Source organism: Cololabis saira, chromosome 7 (genome assembly GCF_033807715.1).
Source record: "Cololabis saira isolate AMF1-May2022 chromosome 7, fColSai1.1, whole genome shotgun sequence".
Classification (NCBI taxonomy): domain Eukaryota; kingdom Metazoa; phylum Chordata; class Actinopteri; order Beloniformes; family Belonidae; genus Cololabis; species Cololabis saira.
In genome coordinates this window covers 8,133,460-8,159,365 of record NC_084593.1, presented here as the reverse complement: position 1 = coordinate 8,159,365, position 25,906 = coordinate 8,133,460, and the positions used below count along the sequence as shown (strand labels likewise).

Below are 25,906 nucleotides of genomic sequence, written 5' to 3'. Positions count from 1 at the left end.
ATGAAGCTAACAGAGATGCTATGCTATAATGCTTTTGGGGGAAACCCCAATTATGGCACAGAAAAAATATCGATATATATCGAGTATCGCCATTCAGCTAGAAAATATCAAGATATGACTTTTGGTCCATATCGCCCAGCCCTACCGGGATAGCGAAAAGTTGCACGAAGCAGCATTTGTTTTGAATTTGGATACAGAAGAAGAAGAAGCGGAAATGACGGTAATTGTGTCATGACGTTCTCCACGCGTCACTGGTTTGATCCAGATATCCCAAATGATTAATTACCATGTAAACTGAATATTCCGAATGTTTCACTAACCGGAATATTAGCAATAACCCGAATTATGACTGCATGTAAACGTAGTCATCGTGATTATGTACAACTGAAGAGCTTTAAGGGAACTTTTCTGTCTTCCTGTCCCGCAGGCTCTGATGCGCCCGGGTCGCCTCGACCGCATCGTCTACGTTCCCCTCCCGGACGCTCCCACCCGGCGGGAGATCTTCTCTCTGCAGTTCTGCCAAATGCCCGTGGCCGAAGACGTGTCCGTCGACGATCTGACGTCTCGAACCGACAAGTACTCCGGAGCCGAGGTGAGCTGCAACCCCCCCAACACTCCAACACTTGTAGGATGTAGAGATGTGTTCTGCTCTGAGAGGCAGTTTTTTACTCGGTTCTGCAACTTGTGAGGGATCAACAACAGCGAATGACCGCACGGAGGATCTGTTTCCTCTTGACTGGCGGGGCTCCCATCGGATGTCAAAACAAACTTGAAGCAGACTCTTGATAGACCGGGCGGCTCTACGCTCCGTGTTTCACAAGAAAAGAAAAAGTCACGTTGGCTACGAACGCCGAGGTCTTTCTGAGTCCATTCAGGCTTGTTGTGTTTATTCTTTCATGCCATGTTTTTATCCCCCAGATGTCATTCAGTCATGTCGTCCGTCAGGTGAGTTTGGTGCGTTTCCATCGGCCTTCACTGCTTTTTCCAAAAGGAAAGAAAAAAACATTATTCTTAAAGTGTTTTGTTGATTTGCACGGATTTGATCAACAGAGGATGAGTCTTGGTTTATGCATCTTCATGGACGTGACGGCCTCGCTACGCCTTAAGCTGGGCATACACTGTGATATTTTTAATCATTTGATTCAGCCTCATCTCAAACTGCACGACTAGATCGCTGAGTTCAAAAGTTCACAGCCCACGATTTATGGTCTCACACTGTACGACTCGATGCTCTGATGCTCCGTCTGCTCACACTATACGATCATAATCCTCACGTTGGTCGTACTGGAACTGCAACGTCAAAAAGAAGTGGAAGAGGAGGAACCCAGAAGTGGGAGACAACGAAGATGCTCAGCAAAAACAAACGCGCTGCCTTAAACCTGAATTATAGCCTACGCTGTAGGCTCTGCGTTGGTGTAACGCGGAACCATAAATCAGCCTTTAGTAATTTGTGCCATTCTGTGTGGCGATAAATGAAAAAAGATTAGACAACGTCGTGATTGGACAAGGAATTGGCTGGGCAGACGTGGGAAATGCTGTCTTTTTTTCAGCTATTAAAACATGATTTGTAATGGGAATTTGCAACACTTTAAACTACAAATAATAGTTTTTGACGTGACATCAGAGATTGCGCATGCTCTCTGCAAAATGATGATGCAAATCGGGTCGTAGCTGCTTCAACTGTGTGATTTCTTCACGAGGAGCGACCAGGATTTACAACAAGTTTGATTTTCTTGCGAGCTCACGATTCATGATCGGGAGCTCGTCCTGAGGTGTTAACCTCTCGTCGTTGCCCCACGTTTACTGCACGAGGCACGACCAACGATTGGGTCGAAATCCGGCCCGATCCAAAAAATAGACGCACCACTGGAAAATCGTCTCAAAACGAGCCGATAATCGTACAGTGTCTGCCCGGCTTTAGCGAGACACCCTTGAGCTACAAGACACACAGCACCCTGACGCAACACACGTGATCGGTACGCTTCAAGTCCCTCTTCTGCCTCTCTTTCATCAGTTTTGAGTTGAACAGGAAGAGAGAGGTCAGTAAAAGTGACTGTTGCTGGCACGTACCAGTGTCAGGTCACAGAAGCAAAGTTAAAGGTAAAAGTTAAAGGAGCTTGAGGCTCCTTTTAAGAAATGAGACTCTCTAGCGCCACCCTTCACCACGACGGCCGTTGGGGGTACTGCAGCCAACAGTGAAGCCGGCACGGGAGAACGGGGAGAACGCGCATGCAGCGTCATGTGACGTCACATCCTCAGGACAGCGCAGGAAATTCGGGACCGAATTGCAGCACATTTTGCAGCACACAGCCTGTTCAAGGCAAAGGAGAGATACACTAGAGGAAACATTCTTTTTGGTTTGGAACGCTTCATCTGACATTATTACTAGAAAACTTAAAATGTATACGGATTTTTTTCATAAATCTTGCCACAATCCGGCCTCAAGCTCCTTTTAGGAAGCATATATGATACCTTATCTACGGAAGAGTATTAGGGCCATGCAAGAGAAAAAAAAATTGAGACTGGAAGATTCTTTTTTTATTGTGCACTTCGAGAAAAAAGTCGTAATGTCGAGAAAAAAGTTGAAATGTCGTGATTAATGTTGAAGTACAATTTCGAGAGAAAAGTTGAAATTTCGTGAATAAAGTCGAAATTTCGCTTTTTTTCTCAACATTTCAACTTTATTCTCGAAATTGTACTTCAACATTAATCTTGACTTTTCGACATTTCAGCTTTTTTCTCGACATTTCGACTTTTTTCTCGAAGTGCATAATGAAAAAAAAAATCTTCCTCCTCTAAAATATTATTGGCCCTAATACTCTTCTGTACATCTACAGTAATAAAAAATGTCTGCGTTATATTCTACGTATAATCAGTTTACACTGATTTTACTTCCCTAAACAACATCTCAGTTTTGATCTTCCATACATTCTTTACAAAAACCACGAGTGTTATGGTCAAAACTGACCATGTGTCCAAATGTGCACATAAGAATAACAAAGACGTCTCATCTGTGAAGAAATAAAGACCAGCCAGACCAGTTGCATCAGGTGTCTCAACATTTGGGCATAAACCCCCCCCCCCCGTTGATTGAAAACCCTCTAAATAACATTTTTAATGTCTAAACTCCAGGACATAAGTCCAAACGCACCAAAAACTGCACTTAGCAAGTGTTGGACTGACCTGCAGCTCCCAGAACAATATCAGCTCCATTCAGCTGATTTTACCATGCCGGTTCTTATAAATTGAGACTCGTTTCTTTTGCCGCTCAGCTGAAATATGGCTCGGCTGTAACACCTGATGTCATGTGTAATAATTAAATGTAATTGGTGCCAGACAGCTGGAGCTGCCAGCCAGGGTTCAACAAGTCTGCATCTTAACTTTTTAATTTCCTCTGACTGCTAAATGACAAAGTGTGACTGGCTCTCCGAGCAGAGAGATGTTACTGTGCTTTTCCATGATGCCGACCCCGTGTCTGTGCTGTGTCAGTGAGCGTCCTTGTGATCTCACGCTGGCCTGCGAGGAATCGTACAAACACCCCTTTGTGTCACAGATCTGTCTCTCCGCCGCGTGCTTCGCATTGTCTTGAGCAGAAAAACGCCGCCACTGTCCTCCGAGATGCCAATCGCTCAGAAATGAAAAGAAAACAGAACCAGGTCTGCAGAAGAATTTTGGAAAAACAAATGCATAGACTTATTTTGAAGAAGTTTCTTTTTCCCTGTTTCTATCCTCTGAGGAGTACATTATATCTTGCTGGAAATCCCAGCTTTATGTTTCGACATCAAAGGTTTATTTGAGCAAAACAGTTCAGGAGCCGCAGAAATCCAACCTGAAAAACATTTAAAATCTTCTCCTTAGGGCTGGGGATCAATTCAAATGTCAAGAATCGATTCGATTCCGATTCTTAAGATTCAGAATCGATTATCAAGATTTGATTCGATCCGATTCCGATATTGATTAGGGTTAGTGTTATTAAAACTGTTTTTTGAGCTGTTGCATGAATTATATGACTGTAGTTATGCAAAATATTACTACTAGTATTATATTAAGATTAAACAGCAAGTATTGGCAGCTAATGATGCTGTAAGGACCAATCAGCTCCCAGAATGCTGATAGAACTATTTTCAGAAACATCATGTGGGTCAGAATTACCAAACAGATCCAGGGAGGAAACAGAGACGGATGAAATCGGTTTTATTTTTTCCCACATTCCGTTTTTATTTGTTCCATTTTCGGTCTATTTTGGTTTTTAATTTTTGAGCATTTGGTTTTTAGTATTTTTTGCAAATGTAACCCCAAAACAGTATATAAAGTAATGAAATATAGACAATTTATGCAATTATAACCTAATACTTTAATGTTTTCATACCTTTAAACATATTTAAAGGCAAAAACATGACACCAGTTATTCTCGTGTCCAACAAAACATTCCTTTTTTGGGGATAAACAAAAAAATAACCAAAAGTTGTAATGTAATGATGAAAAAAAAAAATACATAAATAAAAAAAAAAAAAAAAATTAAAAAAATCGATTTTTAGGAATTAATATGAGAATCGATTTAGAATTGGGAAATCAATTTTTTTCAACACAGGCCTACTTCTCCTTAATGCTTGAGCCCAACAAGTTGGCAATCACAGCCATTTCTGAGTTGCAACTGTGTGAAAAATGTGTGTCACCGTCTCCTTATTGAAGAATGACTGCATTAAACTGGTCAGCATGGACTGTTGAGGTAACGTTGCATATGAAGGTGTTTTCTTAGTGTAAACTCTGACCAGCAGTGAAAGAAAACAGCAAAAACAAAATGACTTTCTACAGTCCAACTCTGAACTGACTCCTGCATTTGGTGATTGACCGTCACAGATCATGTTCTCCTACAAAACCCTCTCGGCATTGGCGTTCCTCTTCAGTGCTTTTCCCGGGAATAACTGTCTTCCATTAAATGTCCACCTTTTTCACCATTAATCTGACATGATAGTGTATTTCTGTAAAAATAAACCTTGAAACGTCAACATTCCTATGTGGGACATCTACAGGACTGTCTCAGAAAATAAGAATATTGTGATAAAGTTCTTTATTTTCTGTAATGCAATTAAAAAAAAATAAAAATGTCATACATTCTGGATTCATTACAAATCAACTGAAATATTGCAAGCCTTTTATTATTTTAATATGGCTGATTATGGCTTACAGTTTAAGATTAAGATTCCCAGAATATTTTAATTTTTTGAGATAGGATATTTGAGTTTTCTTACGCTGTAAGCCATGATCAGCAATATTAAAATAATAAAAGGCTTGCAATATTTCAGTTGATTTGTAATGAATCCAGAATGTATGACATTTTTGCATTACAGAAAATAAAGAACTTTATCACAATATTCTAATTTTCTGAGACAGTCCTGTATAGTTGGGGAAAACATCGTCTCTGGGGGAGAATTGTTAGTGTAGGTGCAATAAAACCCTCCCAAATAAGAAGCTGATAAGAGTATTTTATCAAACCTCCCTCACTTCCAGCCATCCGTCGGTCCTCAAGGGTTTGAGCAGGTTTTAGATGTTTCCATGCTCTAACGCTCACCCTGACAGACACGGCCGTGTCATTAACAGAGACATTCAGACCTTGAAGACAAGCTGATGACGAGCATTAATTAGAATCAGATGTGGAAACATCTAAAACGTCCATGACACCAGCCCTGGAGGGCCGACGTTGGACACCCCTGCTCTAGCACGTCAGGCTGGAAACAAAGTGAGCTTTTAAAGGAACTCTGACGTAATAATTTCCCTCAGTTTGTTCATTGAAATGGAAAATATTACAAGGAACATCAACTTTGTAACAGCCTGAAGTCTCTGATGTCATATACCCGTTGGAAAGGTCAAGGGTTTGGAGCTGAAAGGTGATGCCAGATATGTCATCAATCAAATGAGGCCGTTTGCAGGTGGAATTGTATTTCCTTATGTAATATATTTAGTAATATGTAATATTTTTAGTTTTTACAGCGGTTTGAACGAAAGATTTCAGAACAACTCTTCCAAAAAGAAGCAAATAGTTATCCAGTTAGATACAAACAACTTCCGTATATCCAACTTTGGGTCCCTGTAGCACCCTATAATGTAATAATTTCCTATAATGTAATCATTTCCTGAAAATGTAATAAGATTTGCACTGAACTCAATTAAAAATGTAATAAAACCCAATAATGTAATAACTTCACCAATAAAGTAATAAAATATCCTGACGGATATTGTAATAACATTTTTAACCAATAATGTAATACCTTATTACATTTTTGGGAATTTATTACATGTTACTCAAAGTCTGCAATTTAACCCAATAGTCATTCTGGTTTTTCAAATCCAGTGTATATAACATTCTTAGATACTTAAAACACAAAATGCAGAACTCTGGACTGAAAATGAACATATATATTACATTATCAGTTTTGGAAAAAAAAAAAGACCCACCTAAAAATGTAATAAATTCCCAATAAGGTAATAAGGTATTACATTATCGGTAAAAATGTTATTACAATATCAGTCAGGATATTTTATTACATTATTGGTGAAGTTATTACATTATTGGATTTTATTACATTTTCGATTGAGTTAAGTGCAAATTTTATTACATTTTCAGGAAATTATTACATTATAGGGTGAATTTATTACATTATAGGGTGAAATTATTACATTATAGGGTGCTACAGTCCCTCTATGGCAGAGGCTCGTTAATACGACGGAGTATTAGGGCCAAACTAAGACAAAAAAATTTTGGAAATTACGAGAATAAAGTCATAAAATTACAAGAATAAAGTCGTAATATTACGAGAATAAAGTCGTAATATTACGAGAATAAAGTCGTAATATTACGAGAATAAAGTCAAAACCTAATGTTACGAGAATAAAGTCGTAATATTACGAGAATAAAGTCGTAATATTATGAGAATAAAGTCATATTGTTGCGAGAATAAAGTCGTAATATTACGAGAATAAAGTCATTGTTGCGAGAATAAAGTCGTAATATTACGACTTTATTCTCGTAATTTTACGACTTTATTCTCGTAATTTCCTTTTTTTTTTTTTGTCTTAGTTTGGCCCTAATACTCCGTTATTTTACCAACATTTCTCACTCGTGAAATGGGTTCGGTGCCCTGCCCTTCACAGCCTTTCCCAACGATACAGAACAAACCAACTGGGACGGGCTTCATGTGACGACTCACACCAGTCAGAAGACACAAAACTTCACTCGCCATTGCACTCCTAATTTAGGAGTGCAATGTGACAACTCACTCAGGAGCATCCGTGAGCCAGCAGTCAGAAGAACCCAGATGGGATTGCTAATAACGCCTTGGATCAACACGTCCTTCCTGCACAACTGACACCAGTCACTCACCGGCGCTCCTAAGGCCCGACTATTTCTGACCTCTTTTGTTGCCACTACTTGGGCCAACACTCGGCGATGTCACACTGAGGTTTCTCTGATCGGTCGTGCTCGTATCCAGTGACGTCCAGAAGCGTTTTCCTCTGCACCCGCAGGTTCATCTTCCTAGGAAATCAAAGTCCCAAACAGGAGAATCAAGTTAAGCCTTTGTTTCAGAGAGGAAAGGAGTTAGGATGGCTGGAAGGCTCATCTTTCCTCAAACACTCATCAACCCACGCATGTTTACTCTACTTTTGTTGTTGTTTTAACACTGAAAAGTGAACACACAGCTGCTGTCTCCCAGCAAGAAACTGTTTATTACCTCTCAAATCAGGCCGGATCGGGACGGCGGAGCGTTGACGTTCACCTGTCTCCTCTGTTAACACTCTAATTTTCTCCGTGGCAGTTTGGGGTTATCTGTGGGGCCTCCTCGTATCCTGAACGCACACGTTCCCTCCCCGCTCCCGGCTCTGCAACCCCCCACTCAGGAAGGTTTAGCCTAGAGCAGGCGTACACCTGGAGGAGGTATGCGGCGGGAAAACCAAGCCCCGGCTATCAGGTGTTGTGCTTGACATCGGGGTTTCTGCCGCGGTGAAGGGCCGGTTCTAGAAAATGATGACTAGGGGCTGCATCTCAGATCAGAAGGGGTGCACGTTATTCAACACTACATTATGCATTTTCTCATAATTTCAAGCGGAATAATACTAGCAAAATAAGAATATTTAAAATGTATTTCAAATGCTTTATTGCAGCAATATTGCCATATTGGACCAAAAACACAAAAAACAAATATGTCTGGAGCCGCAAAAAATGAAAAGTCTTGTATAAGCCTTAAAATGAAGACATCATATGCTGCATGTTTCTAAATTAGTTATAACTGGGGGGAGATTTATGTTTTCATTATGCACTTTGAGAAAAAAGTCGAAATGTCAAGAAAAAAGTCGAAATATCGAGAAAAAAATTGAAATATCGAGGAAAAAAAGTTGAAATGTCGAAAAAAAAGTCTAAATGTTGAGGAAAGAAAGTCTAAATGTCGAGAAAAAAGTCGAAATGTCCAGAAAAAAGTTTAAATGTTGAGAAAAAAAGTTGAAATGTGGAGAAAAAAGTCTAAATGTCGAGAAAAAAGTCTAAATGTTGAGGAAATAGTCAAAACTTCAAGAAAAAAGTATAAATGTCGAGATTAATGTTGAAGTACAATCTCGAGAAAAAAGTCGAAATGTCGAGGAAAAAAGTCGAAATGTCGAGAAAAAAGTCAAAATTTTGAGATTAAAAAGGAAAAAAGGGAAAAAAGAGGAAAAAAAGAACGAAAAAAGGGTCAAACATTTTTGAAAAAGCTCCATTGAGCCACTAGGGCGGCGCTAAAGAGCCACATGCGGCTCTAGAGCCGCGTGTTGCTGACCCTTGATCTATACAGCTCAAAACCATCACTAAACATGTCAGTCATTTCAAGTGGAATGATACCAGTCAAACAATAATATTTAAAGTGTCTTTCAAGTGCATTTTTGCAGTAATATCGCTGCAGAACAAAGAAAATGCTGCATTCAGTCTGGGCTACCTCACCCATCAGACAATCTAACAACAGAAAATAAAACATGGAAAAATAAATAACAAAAATAAATAGAACCATAAATATAAACTTGCTTGTGTCGTTATGCTTGAACAACTTCCGAATATCCATCGTTACTTTGTGTTAAAGGAGCTTGAGGCTCCTTTTAAGAAATGAGACTCTCTAGCGCCACCCTTCACCACGATGGTTGGGGGTACTGCAGCCAACAGTGAAGCCGGCACGGGAGAACGGGGAGAACGTGCATGCAGCGTCATGTGACGTCACATCCGCAGGACAGCGCGGGAAAATCGGGACCGAATTGCAGCACATTTTGCAGCACACAGCCTGTTCAAGGCAAAGGAGAGATACACTAGAGGACTCATTCTTTTGGGTTTGGAACGCTTCATCTGACATTATTACTAGAAAACTTAAAATGTATACGGATTTTTTTCATAAATCTTGCCACAATCCGGCCTCAAGCTCCTTTAACGGAGCAGCAGAGAGCAGCGTCTTGCTGGTGCAGGAAACTGCTGGACGCAGATGAGTGACGGACACTAAAGGCTGATTTATGGCTCTGCGTTGCACCAACGCAGAGCTTACGGCGACGCACACCGTACGTTAGGGATGCGCGGTATGGACTAAGAAATGTATCACGATAATTTCTGGCATTTATCCCGATAACGATAAAAATGACGATAAAAAAAATACCAATTCAACTCCACCAAAACACTGTTACTAAACTACAGCAATTAAGTTGAATTGATAAAAAACAATTAAATGAGTTACACCTGTACTGCAAAACTGTAATGACTCCTCGCTCTCAGATGCGCCTTCCGCCTTTCTTTCAGGCTCACTTCTTTCTTTCTTTCTTTGTTTCTTTGTTTCTTTCTTTCTTTTTTCTGGCTCATTTCTTTCTTTCTTTCTGGCTCATTTCTTTCTCTCTTTATTTCTTTCTGGCTCATTTCTTTCTTTATTTCTTTCTTTCTTTCTAGCTCATTTCTTTCTTTCTGGCTCATTTCTTTCTTTCTATCTTTCTTTCTGGCTCATTTCCTTCCTTCCTTCCTTCCTTCCTTCCTTCCTTCCTTCCTTCCTTCCTTCCTTCCTTCCTTCACGTACGTTGTGCGTGGATTTAACACAGAACCATAAATCAGCTTTACACAAAAACGTCATCAACGGGAATTTATCGTTTTTACCGTGAGATGACAAATTCTTACCGTGGGGAATTTTTTTGACGGTTTATCGTGAACGGTAAAATATCGCCCATTCCTACCGTACGTTCGCGTCCCCGCGTACCCTACGGCGTCGATTTAACGCAGAACCATAAATCAGGCTTAACGCGCGCGCATTTGTCATTTGTCTTTTCAACTGAGCAAACACATAAACTGAGGGTGCAATGCTGATGCTTATGCTCCCTCGTAGTACCGGGCCTGCCGCGGTGTCTCCAGCGCAGAGAGTTGCCGTCACTTTGCCGCTGAAAAACTCTGCAAACGCCACTGAAATTCAAAGGCATGCCTGCCAGGCTGATAAGAGTTCATTGGTGGAAGGAAAGAAAGCGGCGTCTCACCTGTGCGTGCGTGTATTATACATTACATGCCAGCGCTATAGATCAAATTAGATTAGATGAAACTTTAAACTCCCCGATCGCTGAGGGGGAAGTTTGAGAGAAAACAGGATACAGATAAAGACCAACTCAGCGCTGGAGATAACGCTGCTTACAAGAAAACGAGCCCCATGGGACAAATACAAGAAATCAGCAAGTAAATAAACAAGTAAATCCCCCATGTGACTGTCCATCGCTGACCTCTTGACTGGCTGCTCTCTCCCTCCCAATTTAACTATTTAACTATTTAACTTTTAGACATTTTTTCAGTGTTGCCACGGGGGGCCGAGTCGTGGGGGAAAGATGTTTTGAGGACGGAAGCATCGCTGTTGTTAATAGTGAAAGACCCTGATGGGTTTGTGAGAAACAGACTGGTTTTTCCCATGGATGTTATCATCCCAACAATCCTCTGGCTTTGTGTTTCCTGCTCCAGGAAGACACCAGTCAAAACAGTTTACAGAACATTAGATCGAGCAGAGTAGATGACTTAGAAACTGTTTACTGTGAAACTAAGTGGACAGAAGTTAACCAGCTTCCCTGAGTAAAGAGATAACAGCTAAATCATTAAATTAGGGCTTTTAATGCTGTTTTTTTGTATTTTTTCCATCCCACTTCACTCAGATTACATATACACACGTGGACAAAATTGTTGGTACCCCTCAGTTAAAGAAGGAAAAACCCACAACTCTCACTGAAATCACTTGAAACTTACAAAAGTAACAATAAATAAAAATGTATTGCAAATTAAATAATTAAAATCAGCCATTACTTTTGAATTGTTGATTAACATAATTATAAAAAAAAACAAACTAATGAAATAGGGCTGGACAAAAATGATGGTACCCATAGCTTAATATTTTGTTGCACAACCTTTTGAGGCAATCAATGCAATTAAACGATTTCTGTATTTGTCAATGAGCGTTCTGCAGCTGTCAACAGGTATTTTGGCCCACTCCTCATGAGCAAACTGCTCCAGTTGTCTCAGGTTTGATGGGTGTCTTCTCCAAATGGCATGTTTCAGCTCCTTCCACAGAATTGGGATTCAGATCTGGGCTCATGGAAGGAACTTTAGAATAGTCCAACGCTTTTCTCTCAGCCATTCTTGGGTGTTTTTGGCTGTGTGTTTTGGATCGTTGTCCTGTTGGAAGATCCATGACCTGCGACTGAGACCAAGCTTTCTGACACTAGGCAGCACATTTCTCTCCAGAATGCCTTGATAGTCTTCAGATTTCATTTTACCTTGCACACATTCAAGACACCCTGTGCCAGATGCAGCAAAGCAGCCCCAAAACATTACTGAGCCTCCCCCATGTTTCACCGTAGGGACAGTGTTCTTTTCTTCGTATGCTTGGTTTTTGAGTCTATGAACATAGAGTTGATGTGTCTTACCAAAAAGCTCCAGTTTGGTCTCATCTGTCCAAAAGACATTCTCCCAGAAGCTTTGTGGCTTGTCAACATGCATTTTTGCAAATTCCAGTCTCGCTTTTTTATGGCACATCAGCTCTATGTTCATAGACTCAAAAACCAAGTAATATTTTTTCAGGCGTAAAAGTAACCGTTAAGATCCCCAACCTGGGCTCAGTTTATCCAAATAACGCCTGTTAAGAAATTTGCTCCGATGTTTTCGGAGATGAGAAGAGCCGCCAGCGATTTATGGTTCCGTGTTAAATCCACACAGAACCTATGGCGTACGTTGCGCGTCGCCGCGTAACCTACGCCGTAGCTCTGCGTTGGTGTAACACGGAACCATAAATCAGCCTTTATTCTGGCGACATCTGAAGATACAACGCAACAACGAGCAAGCGAGTGATTATGTACATTCACTGAGTGAATATTATGAAAGTAAAATATATATTTCTTGCTAGAAATGTAATCAAAACGCATTTTTATGCAGAAACTAACTCAAAATATTGATTTTATTCACTAAAAAATAAGAAATGTCCGCCATGTTTTGTTTTTTTTTGATTCAGTCTGCAAATGATGACGTAAAGCATTCTGGGAAATTTTCTCAGGCCCACGGTCGCGAAGTCAGAATCTGAAATCCCTCGCTGTGAAGGGCTAGATTCATACACCCTACCCCTCGTTATGCACACTAGCCCTAGATGCAAAGAGGAATTGGGACACCACTACCTTCACGGGAACACGCAAAATTTAGGGGTAGTGCTGAAAAAGTAGGACTAGGGGGGGATTGGGACTGGGCCTTACTCCTTCACCCTCAACACACCTTTAACTCGTCCTCTGCTCAGATCGTCGCTCCCGGCTCTCCTTCCTCGCTCCTGCCGCCGCCCGTCCGAACGGGAGCAACACTTGATACGGTAATTGCAGCGTAGAGAGATGGGAGACAAAGATGGAGAGCCGTGACAGGACGTGTGATGCCGCTCCACTTCTCCACTTTCCCTCGGTGTTCGTGATCAAGCCCTAACAGGAAAAGACCGGGGGGACCTGACAGACGAACCCAGTTAGTTTTAGCCTTGTTTCGTAACTTTGTTGTGAAACTTAGGCCGTATCCCCTTACACCAGGTCCTTTTGTCGGATTTCACACATAAAGTGGTATTTTCCCTAAATGTGGGCGATGGCTGCGGGGCAGGAATGTTTTCCTTTTTGGGTTTTAATCTGGGATAAATGGTGACGCCTGAGGGGCTCCTCTAGGAATCGGCGGTTATTTAACTAAAATATTGTGTCATGTTTCATCATTATTGCTTTTAAAAGTTTTACATTTTGAGGAGAGGAGTAGTATTTGTTTGAAACCTTTAATAGAGGAAGTCTATCCTTCCTCCCGACCAGGCAGCGTGGCGCTGCAGTGAAGCAGTTCATGACCTTGAATAGTTTCAAATGTATCTGCAGGTATGTCCCTAATCATCTACATCATTGAAAAATACACTTTGTAATCACAATGTTGATATTGCAGTCCTGGCTATCTTTTACTTTGGAAAGGAAACATGAAACACATGTGGAGGCCGTCGCCCTCGTGATGTGGAGAGTCCAGGTTTGGGTCCCGTACTCTTTGCTGTGTGTCGTACCCTTTTCTTTACTCCAAGTCTCCTGTCAAGCTGCTTTATAAAAAAGGCCATTAAAGCCACAAAAGAAGCCTTTTAAAAAAAACAACTAAACAACAACTTTATTGCACTACCGACTACCGTTAGCCCGGTTCTGCGAGGTTCAAGAGATCATGTCAGAAACCCTTTTGCCAGGTCATGTCTGTCAGCCGAAACTTAATTCAATTCAATTTTATTTATATAGCATCTAATGCAACAAAAGTTGTCTCTAGACGCTTTCCAGAGACCCAGAACATGAACATAAACCCCTGAGCAATTATTACATAAACAATGGCAGGTAAAAAACTCCCCTAGTGGGAGAAAAACCTTAAGCCAAACAGTGGCAAGGAAAAACTCCCCTTTAGGAGGGAAGAAACCTTGAGCAGGACCAGGCTCATAAGGGGGGACCCTCCTGCCGAGGGCCAGACTGGTGGGTCAGGGACGGCAACAGCACAGCAGGCAGGTGGAAGCAGCAACGGGATGACCAGGGGTGGGGACCGCAGGCCAGCATGCAGCTCCCGAAGCTCCGGCCCAATCATCAAGTCCCAGGTTGGGGTGCAGGGTCGGGGAAAGGTTGAGAAGGGGCAGGGCCAGGGAGAGGAGTCTTGACGGACAAACCTCTCCCCCGCCTGCCCGGGCCGTTACCCTGCCCCTCTCACTCCCACGCTGCAGGTTCCGGTGTTGTGCATTCAGAGATGCTCTTCACCACCGGCAGAGGATGCTGCACCATGTACAAAAGAGAAAAAAGAGAAGAAAAGGGGGGGCCAGCACAAGAAAGTAGAGGAGCGACTCTAACACACTAGAGTTTACACTACCTAGAGATTTACCAGCACCAGCTAGAGGTTTACTAAACACTAACTATAGGCTTTAGTAAACAGAAATGTTTTAAGTTTAGTTTTAAAGGTGGAGGTGGTGTCAGCCTCCTTAACCCAGATTGGAAGTTGGTTCCATAGTAATGGTGCCTGATAGCAGAACGCCCGCCCTCCAGATCTACATTTGGATACTCTAGGACAGGGGTGGCCAATCCTGGTCCTCGAGAGCCCCTATCCAGCATGTTTTAGATGTTTCCCTGCTTCAGCACACCTGATTCAAATTAATCATCATCCTCAGCTTGTCATAAAGGTCTGGACAACTCTGTTGGTGACACAGCTACTTTAATCACGGTGTGCTGAAGCACGGAAACATCTAAAACATGCTGGATAGAGGCTCTCGAGGACCAGGATTGGCCACCCCTGCTCTAGGAACTACGAGTAAACCTGCACTGCACGGAGAGCTCTGCCAGGAACATAAGGCACTATCAGGTCTTGATAGTGGAAACTTGATTTCCTTTATTTGTCTGTATTATTCCTTTGTGATGACGGAGGAGTTTACAAATGGCCAAACTGTCAAACCCATTTTTAAAACATCAAAGCATAAAACACAGCTGAGGTCCCATTAAACAGATTAAACAATTAACAGAAGCGTTACTGCCGGTGATGTTCACGGCCGACGACGAGTGCGACTGTTGCAGCCAGCTGCTCAAAAGGAGTATTCAAGTCTGAACTTAAAAAAAGGCTGCTGCCCACGAATGTCCTGTATTCTGCAGATCTGCACATGTTCAAATACTGCATACTACATTCAGACTGTTTCACCCAAATTACTGCAAGTCACAAGTTTTGATTTCACATCAATCACAGATTCCCAACAGCAGAAATTAAAATAGAACATCTCCATTTTCTTATACGTGTCTAATCTCTCCCCCTTTTTTCTGACATCAATTATGACAGTCTTTGATGCCGAGAGCGTGATGGGGGGGCGTGGCAAATGAGTGCCGCTCTCCATGTTTTATTCATGTTTCTACCAAATATCAGCAGACGTGACATCATCCAGAAACAGCTTAACCTACCTTTAAAACTTACATCAACGGATGATATGTGTGGCTGCTGAGGGGCAGATATCCAACTCGCGTGCAGAAAACAAAACGTTAGTATGAGGTGAAACAAGTGAATGCAAAACACTGAAAAGTCGTCAAAATAAAAGTGCCTCACTACGGTGGCCGACAAGGGCCAAACGCACTGCAACTGCCTAATGTGTCTCAGTTAAGGAAAACGGCTTCAAGTACAGAAACGATTCAAAACTCAAAACGAGGTACAAAAAGAGGAACGTGGTGAAAATGAAAAAACGTGCTGCAAAAAACAAAGACAAATGCAGCATCATCAAACGCGCTGCAAATAGAGAAACGATGCAAAGCACAAAACGATATAAAACAAGAAACCATCTTCAAAAGAAAAACGCTTCATAACAACCTCACGCCTGAAATAACCGTTTTGCTATCCAGGAAAAACCTCCAGATTCATACATGTTTTTTGATCTTAGCATTTGTTTTGTACATAGGCAGGGAGCAATGATAGTTACAACCTGAAGACCCTCAGACTCCCTTTAAAATGTGAAAAATGGTGAATGTCCCCCTGTGGCGCTTGATTGACAGGAGCCCTCTAAGGCGTGGGGTACAAAAACACCCGAGTAATGAGCCTTTGGCAGATGTTGACAGCTTGTTGGTGAGAAAGAAGGTTTAAGAAAAACAAAAAAACACAGTTTCTCCACGTGGTCACTTAAAGTACAGAAGTGGAAGCTGTTGTGAGACGGGCGGGGGGTGACTGACGGGCGGATGTGAGCCACGCTGTGTGAGCCCCCACAACGAGATATGTCGCCGCTAGGCGCTAGGCAGTGTTGAAAAAATCGATTTTCCCAATTCTAAATCGATTCTCATATTAATTCCTAAAAATTGATTCATATGTCTAAAGATCGATTTTTTTTATTTTTATTTTTTATTTTATTTATTTATGTTTTTTTTTTTTTTTCATCATTACATTACAACTTTTGGTTATTTTTTTCGTTTATCCCCAAAAAAGGAATGTTTTGTTGAACACGAGAATAACTGGTGCCATGTTTTTGCCTTTAAATATGTTTAAAGGTATGAAAACATTAAAGTGTTAGGTTATAATTGCATAAATCGTCTATATTTCATTACTTTATATACTGTCTTGGGGTTACATTTGGCAAAAAATGCTAAAAACCAAATGCTCAAAAATTAAAAACCAAAATAGACCGAAAATGGAACAAATAAAAACGAAATGTGGGAAAAAATAAAACCGATTTCATCCGTCTCTGTTTCCTCCCTGGATCTGTTTGGTAATTCTGACCCACATGATGTTTCTGAAAGCAGTTCTATCAGCATTCTGGGAGGTGATTGGTCCTTACAGCATCATTAGCTGCAATACTTGCTGTTTAATCTCAATATAATACTAGTAGTAATATTTTGCATAACTACAGTCATATAATTCATGCAACAGCTCAAAAAACTGTTTTAATAACACTAACCCAGATCAATATCGGAATCAAATCGGATCGAATCAAATCTTGATAATCGATTCTGAATCTTAAGAATCGGAATCGAATCGGTTCTTGACATTTGAATCGATCCCCAGCCCTAGTCGCCGCGTTGGAGCATCCAGGCTGCTCAGGCATTTTAATAAAACCCTCAAACTGCTGCGTTCAGCCATATCATAAAATCTTTGTTTTCAGTCCCAGATGCCTTTGACCGGCTGCAGCCGCCATGGCGGCGGGTGTTTTCCCTCCGGCCGAGGAGGGGGCGGGGGGAGGCGGCTCGTACGGTCCAAGCCCAGGTGTCTGAGACACTTGGCTGACATCCATTCAAACTCACTGGGGCAATTGTTTTCTTAACCCTTTTTTTTTTCGCGCTGGGCGAGAGCAAGTCTGTTCGCATGCAGGACGTACAAATCAGACAGATCAGCAATCTCTCTTGACGTCAATGCGCCGCCTGCGACGCTTAATATCCCCCCTTGTGCAGATAACCCAGCATCCCTGCAGCTCGCTGTCAGTAAAGCGAGCGTGTTGAGTTGTGGCTTCGATGAAACGCTGAGATGGATTTGATTTTGTTTGGGTTTTTTTTTTTTTTTTTTTGCACCTCATATTTTTTCTGAGCAGATATGCAGACATGCAAGCTTTGCAGAAGCTTGCTTTGCAACACTTAAAAGCCATAAGAGGAGTAGGAACACACATGAGGCTTTGTATAATGACGCACACACACACACACACACACACACACGTGTGAAAACACACTCACAGGAAGACAAATGGTTTCCTCTTAACACCTGTTGTGGTTGTGGCTGTTCCTCCTCTGGCTCTGTGTGTTGTCTGTCTGATTTATGGCCCGGTATTTGTTGTTGCAAAGATCCTTATCACCAAGGACACAGCCACCCACCCCCAAAAAAATAAAAAAGCATCAACAAAACGTGTTGCTGTTTGAATAACAGTCACATTACACAACGTGCAAAGCTGATAGAGTTAGGGAGGACTCTCACGTGAACGGTAAAACATATAACCTGTAAAACATATATTCAATCCATTTTCATTCTGCAAAAAAGAGCCATAAGAATAATCAGTAGAAAACGATATAGAGATCCAACAAATCCATTATTCCTTCAGTTAAAATTGTTGAAATTTCATGAACTAGTAGACTATAGTATTCTGAAAATTATGTTTAAAGCTCATAAAAAAACTTTACCAATCAACATTCAGAAAAGATTTGAAAAAAGAGAAAGCAAGTATAACTTAAAAGGAACAGAGATTTTTAAAAAAACAAGATGCAGGACTAAATTGATGGAACGTTGTGTTTCTGTGAAAGGAATCAGTTTATGGATCAATCTGAATAAAGAAAACAAAGAATCCAAATCAAACATTACATTCAAAAGAACAATTAAAGCCTGTATGTTAAGTAAATATAATGAAATATGTTAGTTAAGTTTGATTGACATACCCATAGACGGCGGTAATTTTATTTTATTTTAGTTTTTTATTCACTTAGTTGCTTTTTTTTTTTTTTTTTTTAATTTATGATATTTGTGAAGTTATTTATTGGAAAAAGGGGCAGATCAGATAAGATTCTTCTTCTTTCTGCTCCCTTTTCATTCACAATTTAAGATATTGAATTGTTTTGTTTTTTTTTAAATGAAATAAAGAATAAATTAAATTAAATGAAGCGACCGTCGCTCAGAAAGACTTCGCTGATATGAAAGAAAATGTTAAAAAAAAAACATTCACACTCTTCACATTCTTCTGTGTGGCTGTGAAAAACCTCGCTTCACATCCTCCTCACCAAACCTTTTGGCTCTCAACGTTGCAAATATCTATATATGTTGATTTAGTTGATGCCGTTAAATAAAGGTTAAGAGGGAAAACAATTCCTGGGGCAGCAAGGCCGTTGCGGCCTGCAGAGGGCCGACCGTCGCTGAGTGGGAAATGACTATTTGGCCCTAAATTTCACATTTTGAATGTATAAAGCCTCTACTGTGGTTTATGTGAAAGTATACGGGTAGCACCAATTGAACTTTTCTGGGGAAATACGAGCCCTTAAGGATACCCAGAATGCTTTTTCCTTTGGTCAGGCAGGAAGACATTACCAGGGTAGAAAAACCAAGAGGAGAAAAGAGACTGAGCAATAAAGGAAGAGTCCAAATGTAGGAAAGAGAGACGGATGAAGCAGAAAGAGATGGCAGAGTTGTGGAGGACGGCGAAGCGGCACGGATGCAGCGTGTCTTCATTTCGGTTTATCTTTCTAAAGTCGACTTATCAGGGTTCTGGGCAGCAGGGATGGGCGGTTTGGACTAAAAAATGTATCACGATAATTTCTGGCATTTATCCCGATAACGATAAAAATGATGATAAAAAAATACCAATTCAACTCCACCTTTGTAACTATAAATCTATCACCACATTCAGTCTTTGGAGCCAAATCACTGCTCTAAAAGATACTAAATACTAAACTACAACAATTAAATTGGAATGACTCAAGCTCCTCGTTCTCAGATCCGCCTTCCGCCTTTCTTTCTGGCTCATTTCTTTCTTTCTTTCTTTCTTTCTTTCTTTCTTTCTTTCTTTCTTTCTTTCTTTCTTTCTTTCTTTCTTTCTTTCTTTCTTTCTTTCTTTCTTTCTTTCTCTTTCTTTCTTTCTTTCTTTCTTGCTCATTTCTTTCTTTCTTTCTTTCTTTCTTTCTTTCTTTCTTTCTTTCTTGCTCATTTCTTTCTTTTTTTCTTTCTTGCTCATTTCTTTCTTTCTTTCTTTCTTTCTTGCTCATTTCTTTCTTTCTTTCTTTCTTTCTTTCTTGCTCATTTCTTTCTTTCTTTCTTTCTTTCTTTCTTTCTGGCTCATTTCTTTTTTCTTTCTTTCTGGGTCATTTCTTTCTTTCTTTCTTTCTGGCTCATTTCTTTCTTTCTTTCTGTCTTTCTTTCTGGCTCATTTCTTTCTTTCTTTCTTTCTGGCTCATTTCTTTCTTTCTGGCTCATTCCTTCCTTCCTTCCTTCCTTCCTTCCTTCCTTCCTTCCTTCCTTCCTTCCTTCCTTCCTTCCTTCCTTCCTTCACGTACGTTGTGCGTGGATTTAACACAGAAACATAAATCATCTTTACACAAAAACGTCATCAACAGGAATTTATTGTTTTTACAGCGAGATGACAAATTATTACCGTGGGGTATTTTTTTGACAGTTTATCGTGAACGGTAAAATATCACCCATTCCTTCTGGGCAGGGCCTTGACGTCCTTTACATCCATTCTTTTTTGGCAAAGAAAAAGCCGGGATGCTGCAGTGAGATGCAAATAAAAACCAGAATGACTTTCAACTCTCATGAACTAGTTTCATGCCAATTAACAACACGAATATCTAATATCACAGAGCCCATGATAGACGGATTTGGTCCTCCGTGTAAGTTTGCAGCCCTGTTTGCATCCCCATCACAGCTTTCCACGACACCAGCTCACGCAGCGCTCACGTCGCCCTGGTTACGGACCAGTCACACCCTTCTGACACCGTACAGCCGGGTACAACACGTTGCCCCCCCTCATGCCACTCGCACGGGCAGCAGAACAAGAAAAGTGCTACAGAGGCAGAATTAACTGGACGAGTTACAGTCAGGCCCATAAATCTGTGCAAAACTGCATCTTCATATTTTGAAACAACTCCAGAATACTTTCTTCATCGTGTGAAATTGCATTGACTCCTATACCGGGCCGCACAGAAAGAAAAAATAATTTCTGTACACTGCAAACACACCGTAAGAGCTATAAAGGAATAAAATAAAATAAAGTTAGTCTTTCTACATTCATATAAGTTTAATTTAACTTAAATACAGACCGACGCAGCTGCTGGCTCGCTCGGTAAAAAGCTACCGTTAACCACAATACATGAATAACCATGGCAACCAAACTCAATATGTACATAAATACGGCATAACATTTGTAAAGAAAACAAATCCTTATCATCAGGTGCTTTTTGTGTCAGTAAGGCTCCACTTTAGCTTTCAAGACACTTGTTTATTCTTTCAGACACACTTTCTACTGCCGTTAAACTTTTACCGTTAAAGTCTGAAGCACCGAGACGCCTTCAAAATAAAAGCACTAAATATCGGTCTCCTTAATATATAACAGATAACATAAAAGCCTTTTTTCTCGAAATTGTACTTCAACATTGATCTCAACATTTCGACTTTTTTCTCGAAATTGTGCTTCAACATTGATCTCGACATTTTGACTTTTTTCTCGACATTTCGACTTTTTTCTCAAAGTGCACAATAAAAAAAAATATTCCCCTCTCAAATATTTTTTCTCCTGCATGGCCCTAATACTCTTCCGTATATATCAGACAAGCATGTGAAAGCATTCTTCCTGTTTTGTGACTAAAATATGGCTTTGAAAGATTTGCAGATTCCCTACTTTGTGTGTTTAGTTCTGTTTTCTTCAGGATTCCAGCGTTTTTTGAAAGTCAGGGTTGCAGATTTTATTTGCTTCAACTTTTGGGGAGAAAACATAAACGGGGGCCGTCGCTTGTCTCATCTGACGTAAGAAAAAACATTGTTCTGCCAATGAGATCAAATTAAATGTGCAAAAGTCTAAACCTGTGGATCAGCATCCCACATATATAGTTGTTGTTGGCGGTTATTGAGCTTGATTTTATGAGATACCGCATGCTTATTTTCTCAAGTGAAATGTTCTGCTAACTTTCAGGGTTTTCTGCAGTCAATGTCATTTTTTACTTGTGGGAAATATTTTGTTTTGTTTTGGGGGTTTTCAGCAAAATAGGCCACAGAACTGCAACTCAAAAGTGTTTTGCACTGTAGGATCCACATGTTGCTGCATTTATAATCAACATGGGCGTCGTGATGCAGGTGCTCTGGGTAGCATGAAAGATGGAGTAAACGGAGGTTCCCAGAGGAACACAGGTGGAATTTCACCTACATTGATATTACCGGATATACACACACACACACACACTCACACACACACACACACACACACACACACACACACACACACACACACACACACACACACACACACACACACACACACACACACACACACACACACACACACACACAGAGCGTTCTCCAGGTCACTTCTGCGTGGGTGTGTTTGGTAAATATGCCATCTCTGCCCTCCTGAAGTCCAGGGAGAATGTGGTGCTTTCATTCCTCTGATTAAGGGGCGAGGACAAATATGCCCTTAAAGATGAGGCCCAGTTATACCCCGTACACACACACACACACACACACACACACACACACACACACACACACACACACACACACACACACACACACACACACACACACACACACACACACACACACACACACACACACACACACACAGTCATAACACTCTGTGGCCCCAACACAGGTGCTATCCCACACGGGTCTTTCCAAAACACAGAATGGCTCAGGGACAGCACAGAGACGAGTTATTCTGCGGCTTCTAGGTTGGAGGTTTCCATTCGCAGCATCACTGGAAATGGAAAAGAGCCAGTTATCGTGGAAAAAATAACGCTAAGCTTTAAAAAGTGTAATATAAGGCAGTGGTCCCCAAACCCCGGGCCGCACAGAGAGATAAAATAATTTCTGTATCATCCCCGACTGATGATGGATGACTCTCAAACTGATGGTTCACAATGTTTTTATTCCTTGGATGTAAATACACTGCAAACACACCGTAAGAGCTATAAGGGAATCAAATAAAATAAGAATTAGTCTTTCTACATTCATATAAGTTTCATTTAACTTAAATACAGACCGACACAGCTGCTCGGTCGGCTACCATTAACCGCAATACATGAGTAACCATGGCAACCAAACTCAAGCTGGACATAAATACGGCATAAAATTTGCAAAGAAAACAAATCCTTATCAGCCAGGTGCTTTTTGTGTCAGTTAGGCTCCACTTTAGCATTCAAGACACTAGTTTAGTCTTTCAGACACACTTTCTACTGCCGTTAAACTTTTACCCTTAAAGTCCGAAGCGCCGGATGTTTACAAGGTCTCGGCGAGACGCCTTCAAAATAAAATCACTAAATATCGGTCTCCTTAATATATAACAAATAAAATAAAAGCCTGGCTTTGAATAACGTTAATGAGAAAACAAACAGAAATACTCATATTAAAGGTAATTTACAATTTTTATTTGATCAAAAATGATGTTTTAATATTCATTATTATTATTATTATTATTATTATTATTATTATTATTATTGTTTTATTTTATTTATTTTTTATTTTTTTATTATTATAGAGAAAATCCCACAGTTTTTAATGCCGATCTTGTCATTTTAATTAGTTTCAACTACACCTTTAGATTGGGCCGTGAAAATAATGTCAGACATTAAACCGGTCCGCAGTGCAGAAAAGGTTGGGGACCAGTGATATAAGGTATGAAGTATATACTGAAACGTACAACGCAGCTCACTTTCTGTATGTCAGCACCTTGACCTTTCAGTTTGGAGAGCAGCATCAGCAGCTCGTGCCACGTTCAGACCAGGTTAATAGACTTGCTAATGGTTCTTTTGCTCCTTTTTTTATTTTATTTATTTTTTGGAAAACATTCAAAAGTGTACATGGAAGTGCATATGCAAAATAGTTTTGATGTAGCAAACATTTTGATCCGTTGATGGTGGAGTCGGTCCCTTCTCTCCCTCTGACCGCTGAAGTTCTCATCATCCTCATCTCAGCGCACGTTTTCAGATCAGGTTCTTGTGGCGTGAGATATATTTAAAACGGTACAATCAGATCTCAAACAGCAAGTATGCAACATGTTTGATACTCGTATGCGTGTGGAAACGCTCTGGTAACGATGCCCAAACAGGAAACGAGCTGACAGAACAGTTACGTATGAAAATGGAAGTTTATTTAATCAAGCAGTCTTGGACAGTAAAAGCAAAAACCCAAATTTTCAAAAATGTTCCTGGACTTTCGTTAAAATAAACTCCCTAATCACATTCATCCAAACCTTCTTCTCTTCTCCTTTTGTTCTTTACTTTTTTTTTTAACTGTCAAAAAAAGACATGCTGTTGTTTTCTTTGAGAATCTTTCTGGGTATAATTTTAGAAATATTTCAGTGTTGGCCATCCTTTACTCAAGTAGAATAAAATATAAATATAAAATAGTATATTCATGGTCGAGCCTCGTTTTATTTCTGGTTAGTAACCATTACTAACCTTTTGCCAAGATATCTAACATTGCTTGAAGCATAAAAGTATCAGCTCAGATTATTCCCTGCAGAGCAGGTGAAGGACGGAAGCTTGAGGCACATTTCCTTAAAAAGCTGTATTTCAAAAGTTTGCTTTAAATTTGCTTCACAATTCACAAACATGTTGTGGAAAAACGTATTCACACCTCTGTATAATATATTTAGACCACTTGGTGACTATCTGGACTGAAACTGAATGCGTTTAGATCACCAGGAATGAAGACTTGAGAGATGAGCCATTTAATTAAACCATTTGCATGCGAATGGGTCAAAGCGTATCAGGCATCTCGATGCAGGAATGACACCGAATAAGAGACGCACAGTGATTTTGGGCCAATCCCAATCCCCCCCCTACTTTCTATCACTAGCCCTAAAAATGAAGCCACAGACTTTAGGGTCCTTGTAATGTTCCCTAGGGATTGAGACACCACTTGCTACGTCACTGCGTGGTTTACGTTCGGGTACGTAAGCGACTGCGTAGTTACGTTTGCACATACGTCACACCATATCAGGAAGCCCAGAGATAAAAGCTGTTTTAATTTCAGCTGTAGCGCTGTTAATATGCCACTTTATTAAGTTTTAATATTTTTTTTTTTTGTTTTTGTTAAGAAATTTTCTCCGATGTTTTCCGGGATGAGAACAGCCTGCCGGCTCGGGAGCTGATTTATGCCTCTGCGTTAAATCGACGCAGAGCCTACGGTGTATGGCGTGCGTTGCCGCGTAACCATAAAACAGCCTTTTTTCTGGTGTGATCTTCGCAACAACGGGCAAGCGAGTGATTATGTACATTTCACTGGGTGAATATTATGAAAGTAAAATATATATTTCTCGCTAGAAATGTAATCAAAACACATTTTTATGCAGAAACTAACTCAAAATATTGATTTTATTCACTAAAAAATAAGAAATGTCCGCCATGTTTTTTTGTTTGATTCAGTCTGCAAATGATGACATAAAGCATTCTGGGAAATTTTCTCTAGCCCTCGGTCAGCGAGTCAGTATCTGAAATCCCTCGCTGTGAAGGGCTAGATTGATACACACTAGCCCTTGTTATGTCCACTAGCCCTACATGCAAAGAGGAATTGGGACACCACTACCCTCACGGGAACGCGCAAAATGTAGGGGTAGAGCTGAAAAGTAGGACTAGGGGGGGATTGGGACTGGCCCTTTAACACCACAAAATGATGACTTAACATTAGGATTCGCATAAACAGGTCATTGTGACACCGGAGCTAATCTCTGGAAACCAGATATGACTGTGCACACTCTGTACCCAGGCCAAGGCTAATGTTTCCATCCCAAGAATCGCAACAGTTTTCTTACGTGCCCACGCAGATTACTTTGTTTCTGGTTAGTAACCATTTCTAACGTAGCTTGAAGCATAAAAGTAGCCTTTTTTTTCCACGATGCCCTGCAGCTCAGATTATTCACTGCAAAGCAGGGGTCGGATTCACCAATATGTTCTTAAGAACAGAGGTGGAAAAAGTACAAAAATATTGTACTTAAGTAAAAGTACAAATTTTCTGCTTGAAAATTACTTAAGTAAAAGTAAAAAGTACCCATTAAGAAAATTACTTAAGTAAAAGTATAAAAGTACCTCAAATTAAATATAATAAAGTATCAAAAGTACATGGTGTAAAATGTACTTAAGTACAAAGTACAAAGTACAAAATTCAACGTACAAAATTATTTTCAAAGATTGCAAAGAAATGAAGAATCCAAGAATTTGCTTACAACTTTAAATA

At 40.4% G+C, this 25,906-nt stretch overlaps 1 protein-coding gene across 1 annotated transcript in view; it reads left to right on the top strand.

Moving 5' to 3' along the window:
* Positions 1-25,906, top strand: part of afg2a (AFG2 AAA ATPase homolog A) — a 354,383-nt gene that overhangs the window by 312,240 nt on the left and 16,237 nt on the right. The window contains 1 exon segment of the mRNA XM_061724760.1: positions 428-592. Within this exon segment, the coding sequence (XP_061580744.1) occupies positions 428-592 (165 nt within the window).